General features: G+C 39.5%; 1 protein-coding gene across 8 annotated transcripts in view; it reads right to left on the reverse strand.

The window, feature by feature from the left end:
• npnta (nephronectin a) overlaps nt 1-25,893 on the reverse strand; it is a 45,072-nt gene that overhangs the window by 13,724 nt on the left and 5,455 nt on the right. For 2 of the 8 annotated variants that reach the window (XM_067496799.1, XM_067496794.1), the window contains exons 2-7: nt 22,363-22,463; nt 16,243-16,293; nt 12,603-12,695; nt 7,853-7,948; nt 3,607-3,726; nt 2,197-2,316 (exon numbers count right to left, since the gene is read on the reverse strand). In XM_067496799.1, coding sequence (XP_067352900.1) covers nt 2,197-2,316; nt 3,607-3,726; nt 7,853-7,948; nt 12,603-12,695; nt 16,243-16,293; nt 22,363-22,463 — 581 coding nt within the window. The remainder of the gene's footprint in view (nt 1-2,196; nt 2,317-3,606; nt 3,727-7,852; nt 7,949-12,602; nt 12,696-16,242; nt 16,294-22,362; nt 22,464-25,893) is intronic. The other 6 variants (XM_067496795.1, XM_067496797.1, XM_067496796.1 and 3 more) reach the window with 6 other exon arrangements.

A 25,893-nucleotide genomic window follows, 5' to 3' on the forward strand; every position in this document is an offset into this window, starting at 1 on the left:
GTCACTACACAACCTTCATTATTCATTAAAAAATAAAAAACAAAAAAATTTAAAACAATGGAATTTAATTAAAACAAAACTAAACAAATGTTTATATTCATACCACAGGACTTTCTCACCTTCCCAAGTTAGTATTCATTTATGAACAAAGCTGTTCAGTGAGTGGAATACAATGCATATCACTTGTTTCATTATTTAGGAGACCTATTCTAAGTGTCTTTGTTGATCACCTTAACAGGCATATGGGCATTAATATTTAGACACCATGAGGCTCAAAGCAAATGCTTTAAAATCATTAATTTATGTGCTACATTAATGCAGCTGAGGCTCTGTTGTGCTGCAGGGACTCTTGCTTAAAAGGACCTTAAAAACACAGACACCTGGACCAGTTGGGAAAACAAGCAAGTGAAGTTGGTGGGCAGAGCTCCCTTATCCCCTTAACACTGGCTGTGGAGGTTCTCATCAACAAGACACTTAATCCCAAACTGCTCCAGTGGAGCTGCTTAATGGACAGCAGTTGGAGCCTGCAGTTACATTATTCAGCTTCTGGCAGGACATGGGTGAATTATTATGTTTTACACAGCACACACAAGCATGCATAAATACTGCTGTCTTTCTACAGAATATGACGTTGCTTACAAATCCTTCTTTTTTATTAATGTTTGCATCTGCTTTGAAGACATATCTGACATTTCTTTCAAAGTAGCAGGTCTTTAAACATCAGATCTCAACTAATATTCACAGTTACAAATATATTTCAGCCCATAATAAGCTCGGAAATTGAGTTTTACTTGACAACTTGTCTGATACATTAAGCAATTTCCATGAGGGGCAGCACTGACATATGAAGCTGTCACATTCCAAACTTCTACTACAATGCAAGAACATCAATATCCCTGGTCATTAATCAGAGGGTCTTGTTGCAGTTCTGTCACAGTGCAAAAACACGTCAATACTTCTTTCTAGTGGATCATAGGACATGCCTCTTAAGGGATTTTGGGCCTAATCCATTTTTAGTAAACAAACACAATAGCAGGTATACTGTTTTTTTCTAAAATAGCTATTAGGAGTTTAAAAGGCACACATTTCACTCAATAATTGTTTAACTTTAGTTTAATGTCACTTGCCAAAATGGTAAAAGTGAATTTTTTTTCTTGAAAGATATTCAACTTCAATGTAGATGGATTAAGAGTAGGCAGCTGTAGTACAGAATCAGAGGTATCGTGATTCAAAAAAGGGTAGTTTTAGTGGTAGTAGGCTGCAGATGCAATCTGCCATAGTTGTCATAGTAAACTGCTTAAGCAAGTATCAAACGCCTTAGTCTGACATGAAGACATCTTTTGCTCCAACTACAAGTTGGATTATTAGACTCTTCAGTGTAATTCTTTTGTTTGATGAACAAGGGAAATTATATTCGAACCGCTGTAAATCTATGCAAACCCACCTCCCATGTACATTTTGCTTAATACACTTCCATATGATAAGAAGTTCGCCATAAAACTCCCTATAAAACATTACCTTGTGGAGGAAGCATTCCATCACACTGTCATAACACCTTTGGCAGGAAACCTTTTCTTCCCCTCCTCCATCATTTTTCCTGATTGATGTCCACCCTCTTTTAGAAACCTGCCCCCATTAACCATCCTGCAGGAAAGTGGGACTTTATTGCTGTCTAGCACAAATAGCCCTCTCTGAAACAGCCTGTATTTAAACATGGCACAGGTTAACTACCTCAGCTGCACCCCCCCCCTCCCCCTCCCCCCATCCCCCTCATCTGTGAGTTACCCATCTGAAGGCCTGAAAAAAACTGCTGAAGACCTAAAAAAAACTGCTGAAGACCTGAAAAAAACTGCTAATGACAAAAAGAAGAGATGATAGGAGGGTACAGGACTTCCTGCTTTAAGTGAAATACAGTTGACAAGGACTTCCAGACAAACAAACAATATACTATAGTAAATAATTTGCATGAATTGCACTTCTGTTTGCTAAGAGTTTTCATTTCCCAAATTGCATTTTCACTGCCAGATTTTCTTGTTCAGTCAAATATTATTACTCTACAAAATTTAAAGCTGACATGAATATATAAAACAACTTTCTCGCTTGTGATGCGTTACATGCGTCACGTTTGGAAGGGGCGTGGCTAATGGAAAGGCTCCGTTTTTAGGCTTGTGGGGATATTCAAAGACTGCGACGTACCCACACAGGTTCTTCCATCTGGAGCCAGCTGGAGCCCCGGTGATGGACATTGACATCGGACCTCTCCTTTCAGCACCTCGCAGCCGTACTGGCAGTTGGCCATGCCACAAGTGCGTGCGTCTGATGGACACAAGGGAAACACAACACGTATTACCACATGCTGGTGCCACAAGGGGGAACAGGTTCTATTGCTTTCACCCTCACCCACACTTTGTCTCTCTCTCACAGAGACGCTCACAATTTATCATCCAGCCAACGTGTAAGAGTCAGGCAACTCACCTGCCTTTTTTGATATTAGCCAGGTTGACCCTGGGGTTCAGACAACAGAACAGCACACAATCTGGCATTATGAGATTTCTGTGCTGTGCAGTCACTCTGTGCACACACGACCCCACCTCACCAACTTTTATCCTTTCCTACACAACTCATAATCCATCTGCACCCTATCAAAGCGCTGGTGTGCAGTGCCTCTGTTGTTGAGCCATGCCAGGCAAATCTAGACCCTCCAAAATAATAATATAACGGAACAGATTTTGTTCGGCCCCTACGATAACTTCGGTGCCTCAAAAGGAAATTAAAAGCGAGGCTCACGCTGCTGCTGCTAGTTGAGCTGCAGCAGACACCCTGGAGTAGAGTTCGATGACTGAGCCAGGCCGGGCTGATTTAATGCTACAGTGATCTATTGATCAAAGCAGTAGAAGGGGAGAGGAGGAGAGCAGCATGATGTTTAACACTATCATGCTACCATCACACAACAACACCTACAACAGATTGAAGAGCCTCAAGTGGTGAGCAATTCAGACTTTAAAGGAGGGGAAAATTAATTTGCTTCTGATAAAAAAAAGAACTAATTAAAATGAGGTGCTGGGAGTCACGCCATCTTTGAGAAAATAGTTATCAGCATTTACAGGGAGGCATGCACAGACATCAACTCCCATTCTGCTAAACTCCCCAGGGCAACCAATAGGAGCTGAAGTTTGTGTTTCTTTCATAGTTTTTTTTTATTTTTTCTTAACATTTTAGCCTTTAAGATTCTTCACAGTTGTTCTGCCAACTGTAGAGCTGCTGTAATGAAGTGAAACAACATGTGGCTTTAATCGAAAAAGTCAATCTATGGATGGATTTTGAGACTACTGTCAAAGGTGGATGTATTGTATACTAGAGAGCATATGCCATTGGAATTTTGTTGTGCAGACATTCAGATGAATACTTTTGTAGTAAAGAGGAAAAGCTTCACAGGACCACATCCAGGTTTACAGAGCAGAGAGGAGTTTACCATGAAGAAACTGATGGAGAAAATGTGTCTGTAATGAAAATATTCACATTTCTGGCAACAATGGAAAATGTGTATAGTCAATAAGATATACGCGTGTTTGTGTGTGTATGTGTTTTTGTGAATGACAGACTCACTTCCGCAGGTCCCATCAGGCAGCAGCATGTAGCCATTTAAGCAGTAGCACTTGTAACTCCCATATGTGTTCATGCACCTGTGTTTACAGGGCCTCGGCTTCAGGCCGCACTCATTCAGGTCTGCAGGCAGAGAGAGAGAGAAGCCGTGAGAGCAATGAAGGACAGACAGAGAAGCCCTCCTACACAGATGCGAATTAGTTGGAGGGCAAAGGTGAAAAGGTCAATCACGTCGGACCTCACCCATCCATTTTGAGTGTGTGTGTGTTTGAGATGTCTGTCTGTGTGTTTTATGGAAGCAGTAAAAGAGTCTTGAAAGAAGTGAAGGGTTGCCATGTCCTGACAGGCCTGTGACTTCCCGCTTTGATGATTTACCAGGAAGCCATTGTCAACTGTCAACCTGCTCATTACCTGCACGTGATAAAAAAAAAAATGCAATTATTACCCTCTGACTCACCATGACTTTGTGAGCTTCCAGTGCAGCATCTGCTACTCTTCCACAGATGCACATAAATCCAGTGTTTGTATGCATGCATAAAAGCAGACGAATCTCACCCACAACTGCCCATGAAAACCTCATTAGAAAATGATGCTGACTGACTTTGGAGCACCGAGGGCTCATGGGAGAAAGGAATATGTCTTGAGCTCACCACCTGTCAAATGCGTATGCAAAGTCAAATCATTATAGCTTTCTCACAGCAGACATTTTGGCTAGTCAAACACTGGTGAAACTAATGACATTATTAGTGTCTGCACCATGTACTTCAGTCCTAAAGCCATGTTGTTGTGTATGTCGTTTCACCACAGCGGCTGAAACCCAAATAAAAATGAGGCACCATTAATGGTTTTAGTTACACCTGTATATTTCTAGCATAACACATCAACCTGATCCCTGTGTGAAGGTTTTTTTTTTTTAGGACTTAAGCTAAATACGGTTATATTAAGCTTGCTTGATGTTTGCGGATTGAACCAAAATCTTATTTTAAGGAATGTGACTAAAGTAACACAGTCACATTTAAAACTGCACCAGATCCAGCAACCAATAATAATTTGTGGCAGTGGACATTTTCACACATCATGGTGAGAAGCGCACAGGCGTTAAAATCACATTAAAAATGTCCGATGTACTTCAGTGCCAGGCGGATAGTATGTAGTTAGTTCATCTTTGACAAGTCAATGTCTGTTGTGAAAAAAATTTTTAAATGAAAAAGTTCTATTTGTTTCATAGAAGGAAAAGCACAGGCACAACTAATCAGTGAATAGGTACAGCCCAACTAAACGCGTCAATACCTGGACTGTGTTATTGTGCATGATGGCTGACTGGCACAGCATTGGAAAACAGACCTTATTAAAGTTTTACCCTTCTCTATTCTGTTCTACTCTCTACCTAATGTGAGCAGTTAAAGTCAAAGTGGCCGCTGTAACAAAAGACCTACATTCATTCTAGATGCACATCATCCTTAATAGAGTATTGATAATGCTGCCATTAGTTGCTGTAGAAAGAAAATAATCACTCTCATTACTGTAATTGATTATCGTTGTTGTGCTTTTGTACACCCCGAGTACATTAAAGTCAAATGGGAAGATCCTTTGCACTCTGGGTCCACCCGGATGAGCTTGATCGTGGCCGTTCCTTTTCACATTTTAAAAAGGGGGTAGCGCATTTTTTTCTATCTTCTTTTTAATATTCAACAGTGCTTTTACTTCAATAGGATATTCTTGCACTTTGGCCAACTCTTGTTTGGATAATAGTTATGAAACAAAAGTAAGTAGCTACAGGGGAAACACTTTAACGAATATTAGGACATGGACAAGACACATTTTGCTGTACATTACAATACATGGTACAAGATTCATGGAACATCAGGCAAACTGACCTGAATAGTATATACTAAATAACTGAGAGCAGATTTACTGGATATTTGAAGTTTTCTCCTGCATTCAAACGAGGGATCCACTGGGAGTACTAGGCCCAAGTGGGACTATCCCACCTTGAAATTACACACAAACCTATCATACTGAAATGATGACACAGGTTCCAAGAAATATAAATAACTGTAACTATGAATATCACTCCATGTTACTGGGATACAGTAGAACTATCACAAATAGACTGCATTTCACTCTACAGCACATGAGGGGTCATTTTCATCTTGGCCGACCACATTGTAAATGGTGCCATGTTTAGCTCTGTGGACATATGCTGGGTGAATTCTTTGCATGCTACATACTTCCAACATTTAAGAGATACCATAGATTAATATGGATGAATGATGGAGCATATGCCCAGTTTGTACATCTAAAGACCCCATCTTCTATTAATGGTAACTTCTGGTCTAGTAAAGCCATAAGTGATGGATGGATGTGACAGGAGTTCGGGTTTGAACCCTACCGAACTCTGATGCCATTAGGCTTGAAGCCATGTTCCATAACCATCATTTTTCTAGATATACAGGGGTCAGTTTGTCTATGCAGTTGTTACATTAGGGCCACTGCTCAATTATAATTGATTTATAGTGGTACTTTGAATTTGAGAATTAGACAAAACACAACATGTTTACTCTACAAAACCGTTTGTATCCTTCAAGCTAAACCTTATATAATTAAAGGACATGTTTAATTTTACAGTTTGGATTTTAATAGTATTATCAACAGTATTAATACTTTATAAAATGACTGCATTTTCCTAAAACTTGACTTAAGTGCAAACACAGACTGTGTATGTGTGTTTTTCTCTTCAAGGTAAAGGCACACAATTTTTTTTTTTTTTTGCATTTGCACTTGCTCAAAGAGGTTCTGTTTGGAGGCAGAAGCAGGTGCAAAGTCATGCTAAAATGAATAGTGAAATTGCACTGCACACACACACACTTGCACTGACTGTACTTTGTGTGCAAATGAACATAGAGGCAGCTGTGTTTTTTTACTCTTTGTAAAGGTTTTCTGCAAAATAAAATTTTCATACTCTAAAATTTAGGCTTCTTAATTCGTAAACAAAATAACAATTATTTCACCAGTCTTTATCTGACAAATTCAGCTCTATTTATTGTCATAGCTTAAATCCACTTTAATACTGTCGTCTTCTTCCCAGAATAATGTCTGTAACACTCACACCTGCACACACGCAAACAAACACACACACACACACACACCCTACCTCTTCACCTTTTTAATTAATGGTGTCAACCCTGTTTTCGTCTCTGGTTTTCACAGTAAACGACTGGCATTCTCATTATTGCGATTACAGAAAACCATAGCAACACTGCCCATTGTCAGTGTGGAGGAGAAACAGGTCTCAACTTGCCCCTTGTGCTGAAAAACAGCTTAAAAATGTAAATGAGGGATTATTGAAATGGTCACATTCTCAGACAGAGGCAGCTCTTTGAGCATCAGCACATGCCAGACACAAGACACAGCCAGGGCCTCCTCTATGTAAAAAAAAAAAAGAGAAAAAAACAGAGCATAGAGAGAGGACGCAAAAGACAAGACAAAGAGAGGACACACATAGACAGTGAAAAACTGAGAGGTATAGCACATATGACCACCAACCGACAGCTCGACATGGCCCCAGGACTGCAGAAACCTGTGTGATAGCAGAGGTGGAGAGCCCCTCTGGGAGGATCACTGTACAGTAAATGAACTGCTAAAACACATCTGAAGTGATGCAAAGAGGAGTGATTTATTGGGTCAGCACCACTGAGGTATGCTATGCCACATTCCCAACAAACCTCTCTATCACTGACAGAGAGATTAGCAGGGGGCTCTTTCTAGGAGATATGCTTGCCTCTAAAGAAAATAACACTGGTTAAAACTCAAGACCTTGTTGTAGCGGACCTGGAGGAGCCGAAAGTGGTGTCTCCATGTCGATGATGGTTTTAAAGAGAAGGTGGAGTGCTTTGTTGGAGGTGCTAAAAAAATGGAGACGAAAATGATAGCAGAATAGAGCAGAGCAATAAGGAGAGAATCATGATGGTTCTTTGGTGCTGAGAAATAGTTTTTAGGACAGAGATTGAAAGAAAGAAGCAGATGTAGAGTAGTAAAAACTGTCACATGCTTGGCATTCATGCTGGCATTTCTGCTGAAAAGCTGCTCTTGGGTGGTGTCTCCTCTGCCAGGGGGGACAGAAAGCAGTGAAAAAAATAGTTGAGAGTGGCATTCACTCCACCCCGGTCTGCACATTGCAGCATAATGCAAGATGCTGAGATGGGGAAGAAGGGAAGCTGCTGGGGGGAGGTCGGTCGACAAATCTCACCCTCCATCCCTACTCTCGCTGGCGGATGGTCCACGGGAAGAAAGATAGGAAGGTGACTGTGCCACACTGGTGGGGTTAAATAGTCCAGCTCTTCTTCTTCAGACAATAGAAAATGGGTTAGAAGGGATGGGAGGGGAAGGAAGGGGGGAGGGGGGAGGGGGGAAGGGAAGGGTATTGACATAAAGTAGTAAAGGGTAGAAAAAAGTAAGAAGGACAGAGGGACAGAGAGATGTAGTGAGAATGAAAAGCACCAACCAACCGATTTGAACACCTCTGACCGCACCACATTCCTGGAAAGGAAAGAGGAACATTATGCATCAAAGAGGATTACACTTGTGGGAATTGGACATGAGCTGTGTACCAGAAAGAAATTCCAAGGGCACGTGGGAGAAACAGTGAATGTGTTTTTGCGTCACTTCTCCTCCCACCCTTTCTTCTCTTCTGCATTCCTTTTTTGTCACATGGGCGAAATGGGATCTCACCGTATTACAGTAGCCTGCGGATTTAGAGGATCCCATCTCAATTTGTATCTGCAGGTTCAAAGGTAGACAGGCGTTTCCATTTAAAGAGGCAAATCATTGCTTGACAACAAACACTTTAGCCTCAGGAATTTCTATCTTTCCCGTCTCTGTCTATCCATCTATCCATCCTGCAACCTCTCCTCTGGCAGCAAGCTAACAACCCTATTGTTAGGTGACAGGAAGATGATACTGTTACCCGACTGCTTTGCACACTTCACATCATTCAAGTGTCTCCCTATCGAGGGGTAGCAGGTAATTTAATCTGAGAAGTTACGCAAACCTATTTCGTTGTTGCCACCTCTGCACAGGACCAAAACCCTTGTTGTAGGCAACTGATTAATATTAGTGTAAGAGGTTTTTGTAGCTAAAAACAAAAACCTTTTGCCGTGACAGATATGTGTAGGATGCATGCAACAATATAAAAGTATGAAAATATTTAGAATGGTTTCCATTTGAACTATAATGAATTGACCAGATAAGCCACAAAATTAAAATCCACCTTCCATTTTCCCCATTCTGACCCCTGTTCACCACAACATTAAAAGCACTTAATGTCAGGAAATACTGTACATGGCAATAGCAACACAATAGTTGTTTGCATAATGTAACATACTTGATTTACCTCTGAATCTATTTTTGTGGCCATAGCTGATAGTCAAATGGTACATAATGGCATTCTGTTGAAAGCTATTTTGAATATTTCCAGTTTACATTTACACGCATATGATGGGAAATGCAAATGCTAGTATGTGCTGCTGGGTCAAAATGTAGAACTTTATCAGACGAAGGTGAGAGACAGAGCAGCTTTACTGGACAACTCACTGAAACTTGAATAGCTAATGGATTATGTGAAACCTACCCATGGGATTTAATAAATGCTGGACAAAATGAGACAAAGAACATGTCTTGAATAACAAAACTTTCCAAATAGACTGTTCCGTGCAGCTATTGTTTGCTGAACTCTACTTTAATATTAGGTAAGTTAACAGTCAAGTATTTTTTTTGTGTGTTGTTAATTCAACAGACCATACATACACACACACACTGAAATTTCCAAGCTTATTCTGTTTGGTCTGGATCCATGCGACAACTTCCTGCCTGACTGTAATATATTCCCTATTTACAGACATTTGTTCAGCTTAGGTAGTAACTTACAGTGCCAGTGTGACTTAATAGGAATAATGCATGACTATACAGTAATGGCCAGTCAGAAGAAGGTACAGAGGAGATCAGTTCTGTTGTTTTGATTTCAGTTTCTCCTTTTAGCACATACTGTAGAGGTCCAGGTCAAATGTTACGTCATGCCCCTGTACAAATCCTTAATATGAAACAGAACATAGATAAAACAAATAAGATTTGGACTAATGAAATAATAACTGAAGAAAAATACACCGTACTATGGCTTGCATGCAATACTTTAAATACTTGCAGCTGTTTCATTGTCAACAGCAGACGGCCAGGGAAATAATCCAAGAACTTCACTGTCTGCACCTAGACTATTGTGAGAAGTCACACAATTTTAAGTAATTGTGATGTCTAGATATTAGCTCATATTCTAAAGATAGATATATAAATAAACAGGCTTGACTATCATGTCATAAAAGGTTAATTAATTGAAGAGTTCGCTGTGAGACATGGGGGTAAAAGAAAAAAATGATGGTTTAGAGACACTGCAGCCTTTTGCTTCTAATGTCTGAGACGCCATTTCCCTAACAAAAACTTTTAATACTGTCTTAACAGCAGGTCAACGATGCCTAATTAAATTCAACTGCACGGAATAATCATCTTATTAAAAAGGTTGGATCATCAGGTGGAATATACTGTGAAATTGTTAAACAGGCTATCCCTGTGATGAGTTTATTTGTGCAGCGAGAATGTATTCATCCATCCTCATCATGCTGTATGACAATTTTCATTAGCACCAAAAGGTGTAACACTGGTTTACAGGGATAGGGATTCTCTTTGTAAGGCTTATCATTCTTGACAGGCTTTTAATGTAATGGTGAAAATAATCAGATTCATTAAAATCATATCCCACTCAGGTTGAGACATTCTGTGGAGAATAAGCAAAGAGAGAAACAAAAGGTGTGAGCTTATCTGCTACTAAAAATGAACATGTAGTCATTGAAGTATAAATGTCTCGTAATAGCGGCAGCTCATAAATGTTTGACTGGGAAGAATATGGCTTTGATTCTGAGGGTGATGAAATCAATACAGTAGCTGCTGAGCCTGTGTTTAGTCTAAACACTCGTGTTTCCTGTGGTTTGTTTTTGCACCATGCAAACAGTGTTCCTAAAGTGTTAAACACTCCTGTTAATCAAAGTGCCTCGGGGGTCATGCATCTGTCCACACCTCCTACTTAGAGCAGAGGAATGTATGGCCATTAGTGTGAACAAATCTCTTTGCAGGTTCAGGGTTTTAATGTGGACTCAGAGTCTCATTCATTAAGCATCTGCCTTAGGAACGTTGTCATGCACAGTATACATTTACAGATCATAACATTAAAAAAAAAGTGATCATGAATAACTGTTTCAAACTGAGTTAGGGGTCAAAAACAATCCCACCTTCATCATGGGTTGATTTGTTTGCATTATCGTGAGAAAAAATAACCAATGCTTCATAACTTAAAGGCATGCAGCAAGTTTCCACCAAGTCTGTTTTCTCTAAAGTACTGAACTCTTCAGAAACCTTTCGTTTAACAATGCCTACTAAATATGCTGATGGTGTTTCTTTAGCAACTTCATTTAATGAGTTTAGTAAACACACAGCAGTTCATTCATTAAACTGATCATTTAAAGTCAAAAGACATCAAGTCAGAATGACTCCTGTCTGTAAGTTGTAAGGTAGTGCAAAGCTAAGAATTGAAAGTTTTGTGCGATGTTTTAAAGTGTATTATGGTGATCGCATGACCTTTAGCAGCATCGAGGTTAAGGGAAGCAGCTCTGTCCAACTTATTTCACCCCTCCATTTGACTCCTAAAGATAAATGTAGTGCTCCAGAGGGACAGGACATTAGAATGCATCGAAACATTGGCCACCTGGCACATCAATAGCAAACCTCAGATCAATGTTTTACGGAGGCGGCATTTAAATGAGAAAATCTAATCTATGGCTTCTGAATAATTAAACTGGTTTCCATAGCATGAGCCAGCTCAAAAACAGTACCCAAGGTTATCTGCACCTAAACAGGCTGAAAGGGCAGGTCTGCCACTCAAAGCTCAGTCAAATACAAAGCTCTCTAAAATGTCTAGTGCTTATTGGACAAATAGGGGATCGATGGACACTTGAAAGTACAGTTTCAACTTGAAAGGTCTTGGAATCACATTTGTCAGATAAGTCTGTCTAAATGGTTGGCAGCAAAGTCTATTGTAGTTGGATATGTGACATGGATCCTTTTTCCTCCCTCCTTTGTTGAAGATTAAGACAAAGTAGAGCCGTCTGGTGGGGCAGACAGGAGCCACCTATCGCCTCGAAATGCAGGATGAGTCATTTGGAACATTCCGGAAAGGATTTCAACCCCCCCCCCCTCCTATTTTTAATTACACACTATCCTATTCCTGTCTTAGGGCGTGAATTCCACGAGCGTTTTCAAGCTACTTGGATGCACATCAACTTATGACTAACTGGGAAGCTTTAACGCTTCTCAACATGTCCAATCTGTCAGTGGTGAAAATGCAGACACACACACACACACACACACACAATAGCACTGCTTGCACTCAGCTGGGCAAAGGTATCTCAGGTCAGTAATTGAGATGTTATCTTCACAGGAGAGGATGCACTCTCTGGATCATTCAACATCGCCTCAACACTCATTTCCATTTGAGCTGAATCCGCTCTCTCGCTCTACCTTTCCACCTCCTCCTCTTGTGAGTTTACCATTTCACTACTGTTAGCTTGTGGCAAAAACCAACTTCTGTTCAATGAGTAAGTGGCAATTTAAACATAATGCTTGTGTGCGACCAAAATAGAAAGTGATCACACTGCGATGGCTGGGGGCAGGGGTCGTCCTCCACTAACTTTTCACATAAAAATGTGCTTGTCAGCAGGCTTGTGAGTTTTCCTTAGGTGAGGGGGGCATATGAATCATGATATGGAGGACATATTGTGCATTCTGACTCTCCCACCTCCTTTGTAGTGAAGGTTTCAATTACAGTGCTTCATGGCAAACACAGCAATCATATAACAGGGGGGGTTCATGCTGTCTACAAGTTCCAGGTGCAAGCTCACCTTGATTGCAGGTCTTGCCAGTGAAGCCAGGATGGCACTTGCACTTATTGGGTCCCACGCAGTCTCCGTGCTTACAGCCAGGTTGGCACACAGCTGTTCATGGAGGATTCAAAGAGGAAGAGACAGATCAGTGCAGTGCATTGCCTTGGCAGACTTCTTCTACCAGATCAGGGTGACAAAGCACTTAATCCCACTGCTTCTTGACTTGTACAACCTCTTGGCTGTAAATGGTCTGTTTACTCCACATTACAGAAATAACACAGTATGATACCCCACGCAGGAATGAGTTTGTTTCTCCTTGTGTTATTACACCTGACTAATAATAAAAGAGTAATTTCAGCAACTCATATATTGTAAATATATATAACTTTTTTACCATGCTAAACCTTTGGAAAGTTTTATTGTCTTTACTGGTGTCAAAATGATTGACATTTGACCTTTTAACACCAAGTCCAAAATGTTCTGGTTTTTGAAAACCAGTTTAATTACTGATATTTACGCTGGCATATAGCCAACAAGGCTTATTAGAACGAATAATTTCCCCCCTTAAATTGAAGCTGAAGCAATTAGGGCACCAAAATAGTAGATATTAATTATTGCCTCTGTATAGAACTGCTCTGCAGACTGTACATAGTGCATCAGTGGTGATATTTTGAGTGTGTACAGAGACATGGTAGTTGCGAGAGCTGCACAGATTTACTGACTCTCGGTGTTCTGTCTCAGTAAGCTGGAGGCTTGCCCTGCTTATCTGACTGTGCCTACTGCAGCTTGCTGCTAAGCATGTTTGATACATGGGGCCTCAGCCAAGTGTTACTAATTTCCATTAAAAGCTTCATTAATTCTGTCATAATACAGTGCAATCAAAGGACTTAATTATCACTGTGGTGCAAGAGGGAATACATACGTGCATGTGCTTGAAAGAGAAGGATGAAGGGAGGGTGTTTTTCTTCCCCCGTGGACAGTGTGTGTCACACTGGTCAGTGTGTTGTGTATCTGGAAAGGTGTTATGGTGTAATTCTTTTTATTTATGATGATAAAGCTCTAGAGTTTCTTATATTGTTATGTCAATGATGCTGTACATTTTAACACCCTTGGTAACTGTATGTTCCGGGAAAGAATGTTTTTCATCATGATTTTTTAGTATTAGTAGTTTTAGTACCTATTAAAAAGCAAACAAAAGAAAAACAAATGAACAGATATCAGTTAAATCTGTTTAACTGATATTTGGTTCAAAGGTAAAATAACACATACATGGAAATTGAGATAAAACAAAAGAATGCATTAAAAACGGGCTGTGAGCTGTGCTAGTGCTGTTTGAGATAATAATAAAACACACAATTATAATATAAAGAAAGATTTAGGATGATCCTAATACATGTGGGGAAAAATGATAGAATAGAACACACTAAAAAGTCCTTAACCAGCATTTTCATACATAGTATCTGACTGACCAACATGTTAGATTAAAGTGAACTGAATTCATAGTTAAACTGGTTCCAGCTGGAGGGAGACATGTTTTACACATCAGTTTACACATCAGAGCGCCACCATAAAGCACTTTACTATTCTGCTTGTGCAACTAACTTGTGAAGTTAAACCAAATTTTCTGGGCTCCTGGTTTCTTCTACCAGTAAAAGTAATATTTATTTTGGTTGAAATGTATTTTCCACCATTTTTAATTTTTGCAAAACACTTTTATATCTTTCCTCCATTTCAATCTTAGCCATATTTGCATACAATTTGGATGAGCCCACATTGCACACTGTGGGGTCTCTTTTACACAAAATGCCATAAACTCTTCACCACACTGTGCATTTACAGCTACATTTATAAGATACACAGTTTGCACATATCAACGCAGAGCAATCATGCAGAATTTAATGATATTTTCGTAGCCTTGTGTATATTTTCATTGAACTGTGCAGCCAGAAGGAGATATTCACTCTCACTTTCTGTCTTTTTAATACTTTTTATACATGCTATCAATATGGTGAACACTACTTTGACATGTACTGAGGGAGGCTTTATAGGATGAAGAAGAAAGAATTTAATAATACCCTTTAAATGTGAAATTCATGCATTTAAAATTGAGTTACAATCTCAGAAATTTATACATGTTCAAGCAGCCCGACTAACCAGGCAGAACAACTTTAGCTTCTCGGGTTTCAGTCCATAACATAGTTCACAGTGAATTAAAAGGCACAAAGTAATGAGATGAATCCTTTCACCGGAGCCGATAACATCTTCAGACTCATTCCACTTTATTAGGCTGTGTAATCAAGAAAGTATTGTCAGCCCACCTGGAGAGGCCTGTCATATGAGCCTGGCTATTAGTGCACTGAGCAGTGCAAGTTCACAACTATGAATTAAATATGCCTCAGTTTGTTGGAGGAAAGAAAAGGTGTTGACTTTTCTGGAAGAAGAAGTTCATTAGACCCTGTCTGGTCAGCAGATAAAATAAAAGAAGCTGTTGATGTTATTTAGAAGGATGTCAAAGGGAGTGCTTTTTGTTATTCTACATGGTAAAGAATTTGATTAGTGAGATCAGAGGCAGCTATCAACAGGCTTTGCCTCTGAGGATATTTTCAACCTCTGGCCTGGCAGAGAGATCCTGGAAATGGCCAGCTTTCATTAAGCGCTGCAAAGGAGACGTAGGACTAAAAATGGCCAGACCAACTGGAGGGCCAAACATAGCGCGTGTGACCCTGGTTCCGTGGACGCCATCAAAACATGCCGAGTGATGACACACTTTCATTCTGGTTTACATCAGCCATTTCTCTGGACAGCAGAAGGCTGGTAGGGATTTAAATGCTTGGGTTTATTGTCTATTTGTTGATGTCTAATGGTGAAAACAAAAGAAAGTATCCTCGCTCTGTTTGATATTGATACTGTGTATGAATTTTGATGCTGTTGTAATTAATTTCTTAATGAAAGTCTGATTGGAAAAGCATTACACATTAAATTACTTAATTGCATCATCTTGAGAATGACTAGACAATCACCTAAGGCTGCTTCTAATAATTATTTAGTGATTAGTTAATTTGCAAATTGTTTTTATTATTGAAATAATCAAAACGGTCTGGCCTAAAAAAAAAAAAAAGGCAGAAAAGTGAAGAGAGAGAGAAAGTTAACATCTTTAAATTTGTTTTTGTTTTGTTTTTAGATCAACGGACCCAAATTCAAAAATATCCACTTTACAACTAAAGTGAGTAAACCAAGGAGGAATTCTTACCCATGAAAACCATTTGCAACAAGAGGAAATTCTTTACTTACCACCACATATGAATATATTAATTAAAAAACATTATGGATTTCAGCTTTATGTTTCATTAGCTCCCCAAGACTTGACCAGAGGGCCAATGAATATTAATAAGAACTTTAGCATAATTGATATCAGACATAGCTTTAGGTAAAATCAGGCCTGCAGAATGCAAAGCACTTTGCATGAATCTGAGGCCAGAGGGAAAAAAATGGCTGCTGCCAAGTGGTGTGAGGTGTTAGTACTGTTTGGGTAAGGGTGGGGCTGGAAGGATGAAGTGGGTTTGGCTCTATAAATAAGTGAGTGGGCCCAGAATTCCGAGGATGTGGCCCCAGCAATATATGTCTAACAAGATTATTTCAAGAAACATGTGGAGCTAACCTTGGGGCTGGCACCTTATCCCGACTACTCTGTGAGTTAAGGCGAAGAGAGCTGCAAAACAAACAGCCAAACAAACAAAGGTTGCAGGCATTGTTTAGTCTTTGACAGAGAAATAAATAAACATGATGTTAGAGGGCAGAGTCTGGTCACTTTGACAAGCAAACATTCCTTGACAAAAAAAAATAAAAAAATAAGCTTCTGGAGTCACACATATCCTTAGTAGCCTCTAGGTGAAAGAAATGCAGCTACAGTTGAGTTTTAATAATTACATTTATGTCAGATTAAATGCTCCAGGGTTGTTCACTTATTTCTGAAAATGTTAACTACAAGTTCCTTCTTACGTAAATTCAAATGGGAGTGAATAAAACAGTTTTCCTCACACTGTGATACAGGAAAAGTATAATTTTCCTTTTTTAAACTTCAGATTAAAATACATCCAGCAAGATAAAAAAATAAATGCTGCGATACCTGAGTGAACATATTGCTTTATCAGAAGGCATTAGATCAGCATGGTTTCAAAGTGTCTTTAAAGCCAGAACTGTGACAGGTATTTCCAAACCTTTGCCTTTTATTCCTGCAGATATTACCTTTAATTTTTATATCTGTTTTGTTTTTACCTCATTGTCTCACACAGATGAAAAAGCTAATTTTAGTTGGGTCCTTACAGCCCAGTGATTGAGAAGTAAAGTGGAGGAGCCAAGGAAACTGCACAGACAATCATGATAAAGTGAATTAGTTAAACCAAAGTATCACATTTCTTCTTTCATCACTCACTTGTTAGCTCACATTACCAATTTAACCCTTAGATGCCCGAGTGACTGGACCCTACACTCTTTTGTATGTGGGTGAAAAAAGACGCTTTTTAGAATCAATATGTTTTTATGCCACTTTTGTCATTTTGGTAAAAAATAATCATTTGTATTATATTTTGTATTCTATTTTTGTCCACACACAACTTAAATGTTTTTAAAACATTTTGAAAATTTGAAAAGAAAAGTACACAAAAGCAATATATCAATGTCAACATCTATTTTGTGTGTCTAAATGGTAAATGGACACTTATATAGCACTTTTTATCCAAAGTGTTTTGCGATGTGGCTTCTCATTCACCCATTCACACACACACTCACACACCGATGGCGATGGCTGCCATGGAAGGTGCTCACCTGACCCATCCGGAGCCACTTGGGGTTCAGTGTGACAAACTACCTGTTTCTGGTTGTGATCATTGCACTTTGCATTTCCCACACAGACTATGGACTTTAAGATCTTCGTTACGTCACTGTTTTGAATGACGTAGCTATATACCGAGTGATTTTTTTAACCCCCCTATGGAAGCTTGGGGTAGTAATACAAAAGCTACAATTTAGTAAATTTAATAAAATGTAGTAAATTTATAAATGGTAGATTAAAAATGTAAACAACCTCACCGGGTCATTTTTGACCCCCTTATGCATCTAAGGGTTAAAAGTCCTGCCTTAATCCATGGCCATGCAGTTTCTAGAAACAAAGGGTGCACTTAATCAAACATAATGGTCTCAGTGGATTTGTAAGCTCCACCAGGCCCTCAGAAGAAATTATAATGTGCGATCTATATAAAATGGATGTCATTTTTAAGCCAGTTCCCTTACAATACAAAATATATTTCCAGAGTTGTTTCTTTTGGAAAGTGTTTTGGGAAGACCAAAGTCAACAGAGTCCTTTGAGAGAAGTCTTCATACGCACATGGCAAGTTACTCCTTCCGGTCTCTGGACATTCAAGCTACAATAAACAGGTATAAAAGAGCTTCCTTACTAATTCTAACTTATTCTGACATTTTTGCTGGATCAAAATCTAGAACTTGTTCATCTGAAGTTGATTCTTAATCTCAAGTTAAGCCTTAAGTGTTTATTCGTGTTCCTAGAGTATTAGTCTCCAAGGAAGGATCATATCAGAGCATTCCTTATACCCATCATCATTATGAAATGTGGTTCAACATCAGCCTAATGCAGGTGAATATTGTGTTGTATTCTATAGCTAATTCCTATGAATCTGTCTGTGTGTTGTTTCTAACCAAAGACCTATAAAAATAGTGCTTTTCAAAACATTTTGAATGAAATAAGCTTCAAATCAAAGTTGATTTCTCTATTACCTGTCATTTTTATCCCCTAACATCTCCTGTAATAACACTGGACATTAAGACTTGTGGAATCAACGCTTTTCCATCTCCATCAATGTGAAAGATATGAACATTTATTTGTAGTATGTTTAGAGTAACTGTACTACACTGGAAATGCACTCAGAAATGCTAATGCTGAACAAATTTTGAGATGCTCACAGCAGTAAAATGTTCATGGTGGCAGCTGGCTAGAATAAGTAGCTTCAAGTGTGGCTCTGGCAGCCGGATGGCCTGTCAGAACATTATAAGTGGAGCTTCAATCTTTCTCCATCTGCCTGATCTTCCCACTTGTCTCTTCTGACATCTTTCCCCTATTCAGGCAGCAATCATCTCTAACTCCTAACATCAAAACCATTTCCCTTACACCTCAGGATTTTTCCTTTCTTCACCTCTTAGTCCCTGCTCTGCTCTCTCCCTCCCTCTTTGGGGTCCTAAAGGCTTTAAAAAGAAAATCAAGGTTGATCCATTTCCTATTCTTTGAGAGGAGTCACACAAACCGATTGCTGAACTCTGTGGCTGAGAAAGCCACAATCCGAAAGCTCCAATCTAATCTCCTCTATCGCCACGGAAACTTGCCAAGACCTGAAATCTCTGATGACTGCATCCTCACACACATGCAGAGATCTAAACACACACACACACACACGATTACAATCCCTTTCTTTCCCAAACCCTCCACCTCTCCTCTCTAAGGTTTAAATCAGCACCTTACTGACTTGATAGAATTCTGATTGTAGTTTCAAGTGAGTGGATTTGAGCTGTGCACCTGTCAAGAGCATTTACAATCATTGAGGTAAGCACTCTATGAGTTATTTAACTAAAAGAACTGATTTATTTCTTGGTAAATAAAAGGGTAGAGTCAAATAAGTTGTTTGATTTAGTGGTGGAACTTCAAATTAACCGGTATTTTTGGCTCAACATGGAACATGTGAAACTCCAGAACAACAAAGAAAACATGCTCACACACTGCTGTTCAGCTGGTCAAATAATTGATGCAAACAAGACTTCTTTTAATGTGGCTTCACTTAATCTATTATTAAATAAATGTCACTCATGATGGATTATGACTCCTGATTTCTGGAGGCTAAACAATGATTGTTTTGGCTTGTTGGAACTATGAGGCTACAACATGCAATTTTCATTAATGGTAGAGTTTTAAGTAGGTGGAATATGAGCACATGAGTCATGTCTTGCACCCTAATCTATGAGTCTGTGATAATTAATTCATCTTCATCTATTTCGCACTTCCATCTTGAATTTGCTGAAGCTGTCAAGGCAGAGAGCCCAGTACAGATGCACTGGGAGGTACTGGGCAAAGAGATGGCTGACTCCTGCCAGGATTACTGCTGAGTCTGGCTGCATGTTCAAACAAACATTGTCAAATGATACAATTGAGTTGTCTGACTAAAACAGTGGTTCTTTGCTTAAATCATTCCAGAACATACTCCAAAGTCAGGGGCTTGTGAAAAGGTAGATGTTATCGAATAAAGCTGCAAAAAAGTAATTTCTAACCTTGAAATTAACCCCCCTCAAGCAACGAATCTAGGTCTGTCCTTTAAACCATTAGCATAACTTGTTTATCTGACTTCAAGTGTTTATGTAAGAATAAAATTATCATATTTGTTTCTCAGAGACATGTAGCGAGAGTTGGATAAAAAAAAGATTCTTCCTACAAAGACATTAGGTTAATCTGGCTGCACTAAAAGCAATCCAAACACTGGGTCCATGAACTCAAGTAATATCGTTTGTGTTGCTTGAAATTGTGCAGTACACTCCAACATCAAGTGAAAAATGGCACTCTGCCACTTTTGCATAAAAATTGGAGTAAAATAGTTCCTCAACCCAACAATTTCAGCAGTGTTTTAGATGGAACAGCGCAGACCTTTGGACCCGAAAAACAGTGTGTGACATGTTTGCCCACAACAAATGCAAAGAGTTAAACGAAATGTCAGCAACAGCATGATGTGATGCGCTTTAACACATACAGAACAAAAATCACACATGGTCATGTCAGCAGTGAAAAGCACAGAATGAGGGAATTTATAAACGTTCTTAGGCAATTTCCACTGCAGGAGCTTAACAACCTGGAGCCTGGAGCTTCCAATAACCCTGGCTTTGAGGAACTTCCAAGGTTTTGGTGCTAGATTCAAGCCTTTTGTTTTCGCTGGAAGGACACACACACACACACACACACACACACACACACACACACACACACACACACACACACACACACACACACACACACACACACACACACACACACACACACACACACACACACACACACATAATTTAAAAGAGGTCACCAGTTTGAACTCCACTTCTAACACTGTTTTGTGCACTGTTTGCTAGATGAGCGTGGCGAATATAAAGTAAGAGGCAGTGCTAATCCTGTTGGCGACATGACACTTTTAATTCTACTTTTCCATATGGATGCACAGATTTATAAAAAGCGAAGGAAATCATCAAAACTATTGCTTTTCAATTTTAAAGTTTTTAGTTCCTTAGCTTTTATGTAAACACCATGCCAAAGGTTTAAGATCCTCACATCCTTTACTGTGATGTGAGGATCAGCTTGACCAATTATGATCAATGCGCCTCCAGTCGTCTCTTAATAATACTTGCAACTTGGGTTTTGCAATCACCTCTTTATCAATACCAAATGGTAGTTTCAGGAAGCGTGGCAGCAAAAGCACAAACAGTAATCTGACCTTTTTAGAATGCATGCACTCCCTCTCTTTCTGAGGGTTGGAAAAGAAGACCAATACCACTCTCATATCCGCACACAAAATGTGAAGCTAAAACCGGCAGCTTAGCTTAGCATAAAAACAAGGGTGGAAAGGCTGATACTTTTTTTGGCATATGTGGCCAGTGAGTTTCATATCAATGCAACATCCCAGGGTCCTTAATACATCACTGGGAGACATCTACTTGGGCTCTCTCCAAAGGTTAAAAAAAATATGCTTGCCAGCTGTTAAAGCTTACTTATTACACATCGAGTTTGCAGCACATGTAACATGTCTCTGATTATCTTTGGTTAAAGCCAGGCTTACCATTTTCCCCTTTTTTACTGTGTTTATGCAAACCTTATCAGCTGTTGGCTGTAGCTTCATATTTAACAAACAGACACACAGTGATACTGATTGTTTAAAGTGACAAAGAAACAAATAAGTATATTTGTTGTTGCAGATTGTGATGTTCCTGCAGTGGAATTTAGTGTGTTTCTCCTTTCTTGATAAAACCTCCAACACCAAAGCAGCAGCTGTACCATCACAGGCTCCAAGCCATGCAGAGGATATGACATTAGGCAAGTAGCCAGAAACCCATGTTAATATATTCACACCTCCCTGGGTAGCACTGCAGGAGAGAAGAGGATCTTTGCACAATGTAAATATGTGGGAAATGTGACATGATATTATTTAATAGAGTTCATCTGACACTCCTGCAGTGCTGTGATACGATAACAGGTAATGACAGGACATCTCTGAATCGTCTAAGAGGTGTTGTTGAATACACCGATGAGACATACACGCCTGATAACACCATGGATTGTATTCTCACCATCTTTTGTTTTTTTTTTGTTGGTAACTATCTTATTCTCGCACAGTGGCGATGCAATATCACTCTCATATCTACTCTTGAATGTGTCCACCTGCAGCTTACAGTCCCTCTGTCATTACGGCCACACACAGTATGAATATGAATGTCAGCCCGTCATCCAGTCCAAGCAGCCATTACCGTCAATCTTTTCTCAAAGATTGTCCCAGGTGCGATGCTCCATTTGCCGAGCGTGTTTCTGTTGTGAAGGCGTGCATCTAAGTGTGTATGTTTCACCAAGAGTTTGGTTACTGTGTTACAGCATCTCCTCTGTCTAATAGCATCTTTGACCCCAGCATGAAACCTCGCAACCTTGTTAGCCCTGCTTGCCCCCAGCTGTAGCAGGCATGGTGACACTCACGTTGGCAGTGACCCCAGGAGCGGCGAGTCCATCCCCAGCAGCAGTCCACCCTGGTTCCATATCGACACAGGCCATTGGATGAGGCCATCTGGCGTGGCCACCTGTGAGGGGATGACATAATTAGATCACAGCCAAATGAAGTCTCTTAATGAAAAGCAGTTTTAGAGGGGGTGTTGTTTGGAGCGAGGTTTTAAGGGTTTCAGATTAAATTTTCTCCTGTAGAGAGAAAACACAAGCACAATGTGTATAAACTGAATATTTTCCTCTCAAACATAGAGTTGGGTGCAAAGGTTTGCCTCCCCCTAGATAAACTAATTCTAAATTAACACAACTTATTTCTCCTAAAAGAGCATTAGTACTAGCTGAATGTGCATTATATATTATTTTGATAGAAAAAAACTTTTTTTTACTCTTTTTGCCTTTTTAAACACCCAACTGTGTGACATTTCTATTCTTTAACTGTGAATGTTTTTACTTCTATAAATTGAAAGTTGAAGGACAGTCAATCCATTTGAAGCAAATTATTGATTTTGAACTGTATATAATATCTGAGTTCACTTGAGGAATTTCTGTTGATATGTTTACATGCTCTAAAAGGCCCCATTTACTCTACTTGAGTATGCAAAAAAAAAGAACACATCTGGTGAGTGCAGTAATACAGCTGTCCTGTGTGTCTACTAAATTATTTTTAAATATAGCTGAGAACCTGGAGGCAGAAAATTAATGCTTGATGAACTGATTTTTAAAATACTTCAGCACCTATATACAGTAGCACTTTTCCACCTTGGTGCTTTACGCTGCTTCTCCTTTAGCCATTTGCACTCACAATCACACAGGCACGCACACACCCACACACCAACAGGGGAGCACACACTGGGAGCAACTAGGATGGGCTTTAGTATCTTGCTCAGGGACACTTCGACATGTGGCAGCAGGAGTGAACCAACAACCCTTGGATTGGAGGACGACTCCTCCACCCCGAGCCACAGTCAACCTGGACTAAGAGCTTCAGGTCTTTTTAAAATAAAAACATTTAAAGCTACAGCTTGCAACTCGAGGGCTAAGCTTGAATCTCAGAATCGGTGCTCTCTGCTCAGCCCAGTTCTCCCTCCCTCTGCTTTGATAAGGCTTTGCTTGGCACTCTACACTCTCTCATACTCTGCACAGCCCTTTCATTGTGTGTGTTTGCCAATAAACTTACTATTCAAGCAGAAATTGTTGCTTTTCTCTCCTTGGTCCAAAGGTCGAGCCCTGCTTAACCCTTTCTGAAGTTATTCTCTGCCCTGCCCGTTCGACAGCACCTCTTCATATTAAGATAAGTTATAGTATAAAAAATATTAACGACTCTAGCTTCAATTGCAAATGATTAAAATAGAAAACACTACATTTTGTCAGGGTATTAATGAGTGACTTTCTTCTGCTTCTCTAAACCAGAGCAGCGGGAAAACTGATAAGCACATCATATTGCACTGGTTCATGTGATGTCAAAAAGGAAAACCTGTACTGGAAGACTGCCAGGCCCAATTTGAATTCAGTCGTCAGTGTAAATCAAATCTGAAAAGACGACATTACGGCTGTGTTCATTATAAGGCTTGTGAAACAGATTAGAAACCACACACTGCCTCGTGGCCTTGAAAATACAGTCAATGTTTTTAATGGTATAACCATTTATTACATTAAGACATGAGTTATAGAGAATGTATTGCTGAATAGAGTGTTTAAGGACCTTGTCAGACAATTTAATAACAAGATAATATCATCCCTGCTATAAAGGGGACGGGCAGGTATGAGTTTTTGTACAGATAGATATTATTTCCCGAACTGCAATTCCTCCAGAAAAATTATGGTCGGATATTTTTGTTACACCATGTTCTGTTCTGCTCAAAGCAAGAAATAGCTTCTTGGCAGACAGTGCATGTGGATTACCTTTTATTCTGTACCAAGGCTCAACACATATTTATGAGAGAATAGGGCAAAGGAACAAGTCCATTTAAGGATACTGATGAAAATCCAAGCTGCATACTTTGAGAGTCTGGCTCTGAGAAGATAAAGCCGGGTGAGAAATCTATGTCTCTTCCTAGCTCTTCCGCTGCTCTGTCATTATCAAAGTAAGGGGTCTTGCACATGAGTTTTGCATAGATCACTGAATAAATTCAATATATCAAGACGGAATAACCTGCACAGAGGACTGTGAATCCTTGTAATCCAGTTACAAACTGTAAATAAATACTCCCTTAATATACTTCCTTTACACAAAAGATGCCTTTTTTGTGCCCTGATGACAGAATGAGATTGTTGCTCAGTATTCATGGCACATCCTTTGCCGCTATCCCTGCCTGTTAGTGTCTCTCCGCCAAGATGAGGAAATGCAAATGCTTGCCCCTGCTGCCAATCACCTTACTGGAAAAAAAAAAAAACTCAATGGATGCTAAGTGAGAGTGGCACATCCAGGGAAAATGTTTGTCTGCTGACTGGCAAGCAGGAAGCCAGTCAGGCAGACAGAAACTCCAACAGAGTATGAGGGGAGAATACAGGACTGGAAAGGAAAGGAAAGGAAAGGGAGAGGTCTGGAAAACGACCAGGTTTAGATCTTCCTATTTCTACAAGTGAAATGCACTCCCCACACCCTGCCGTCCCTCCAATACAAAACAGTCGTGCCAGTTATGTCAAACATTTGCGTCGTTTGGAGGACGGTGACACATTTTGGTGACATTTCAGTGACATTTGAATGTGTCTTCAAGAGCACGAGGATGAAAGTAGCTTTTACTTTCATCCTCATGCTCTTGAAGACACTCTTGAATTCATTCATTGGTAAGTCGCAGTGACAGCACAAATGGGGTAATTATCATCTTAGAACACAGAAGCATCATGTGGGATCCGGTTATGCTGCCATGGGTGCACCTGCTCCTGTACAACCTAATGGCCCTATACTTTGCAGATATTAAAAGAAGTTATCATCACATCAAATCTAGTCCCAGTTGAAAGCTTCTCATGATACTGTAGATAAACCAACAGTTTGCAAAGGATTTTGTTGATAAAAAAGAGACATAGGATCTACTGAAGCTATAACCATTAAAAAAAAACAGCATCAAAAAAACATAAATCAATTTTTTCCCCTTTACACACTCAATGTGCTCTAGTGGCCTTGAATAAAAGCTTTCTTTAACTGCCAGACCAATGATTAATGCTAAATTTGTATGTACACAGTTCTGTAGTAATTTCCGACAAAATGATGTGTTGAACACGAATCTTGTTCCTCACTCTGGAAATATATATATTTTTTAACACTTTGAAAACAGCTAAATGTGTGACTAACACTTGAGTTGTTCTTGCACCCCTTTGACCTATTTTAGGTGCCACAAGTGGCTCTGAAAGTTACATCTAATAGAGCAGTGTTAACTGGCAGATGTTGTTCGGAGACATAGTGGATACAAAAGGCATGTGAATGTCAGATTGGTCAAAAATCAAAACAATCTTTATACGGTTATCTAAAAGAGAAAATTATTACCAAAATGAACACAAAGTCAATGG

Source organism: Channa argus, chromosome 3 (assembly GCF_033026475.1).
Source record: "Channa argus isolate prfri chromosome 3, Channa argus male v1.0, whole genome shotgun sequence".
NCBI lineage: Eukaryota > Metazoa > Chordata > Actinopteri > Anabantiformes > Channidae > Channa > Channa argus.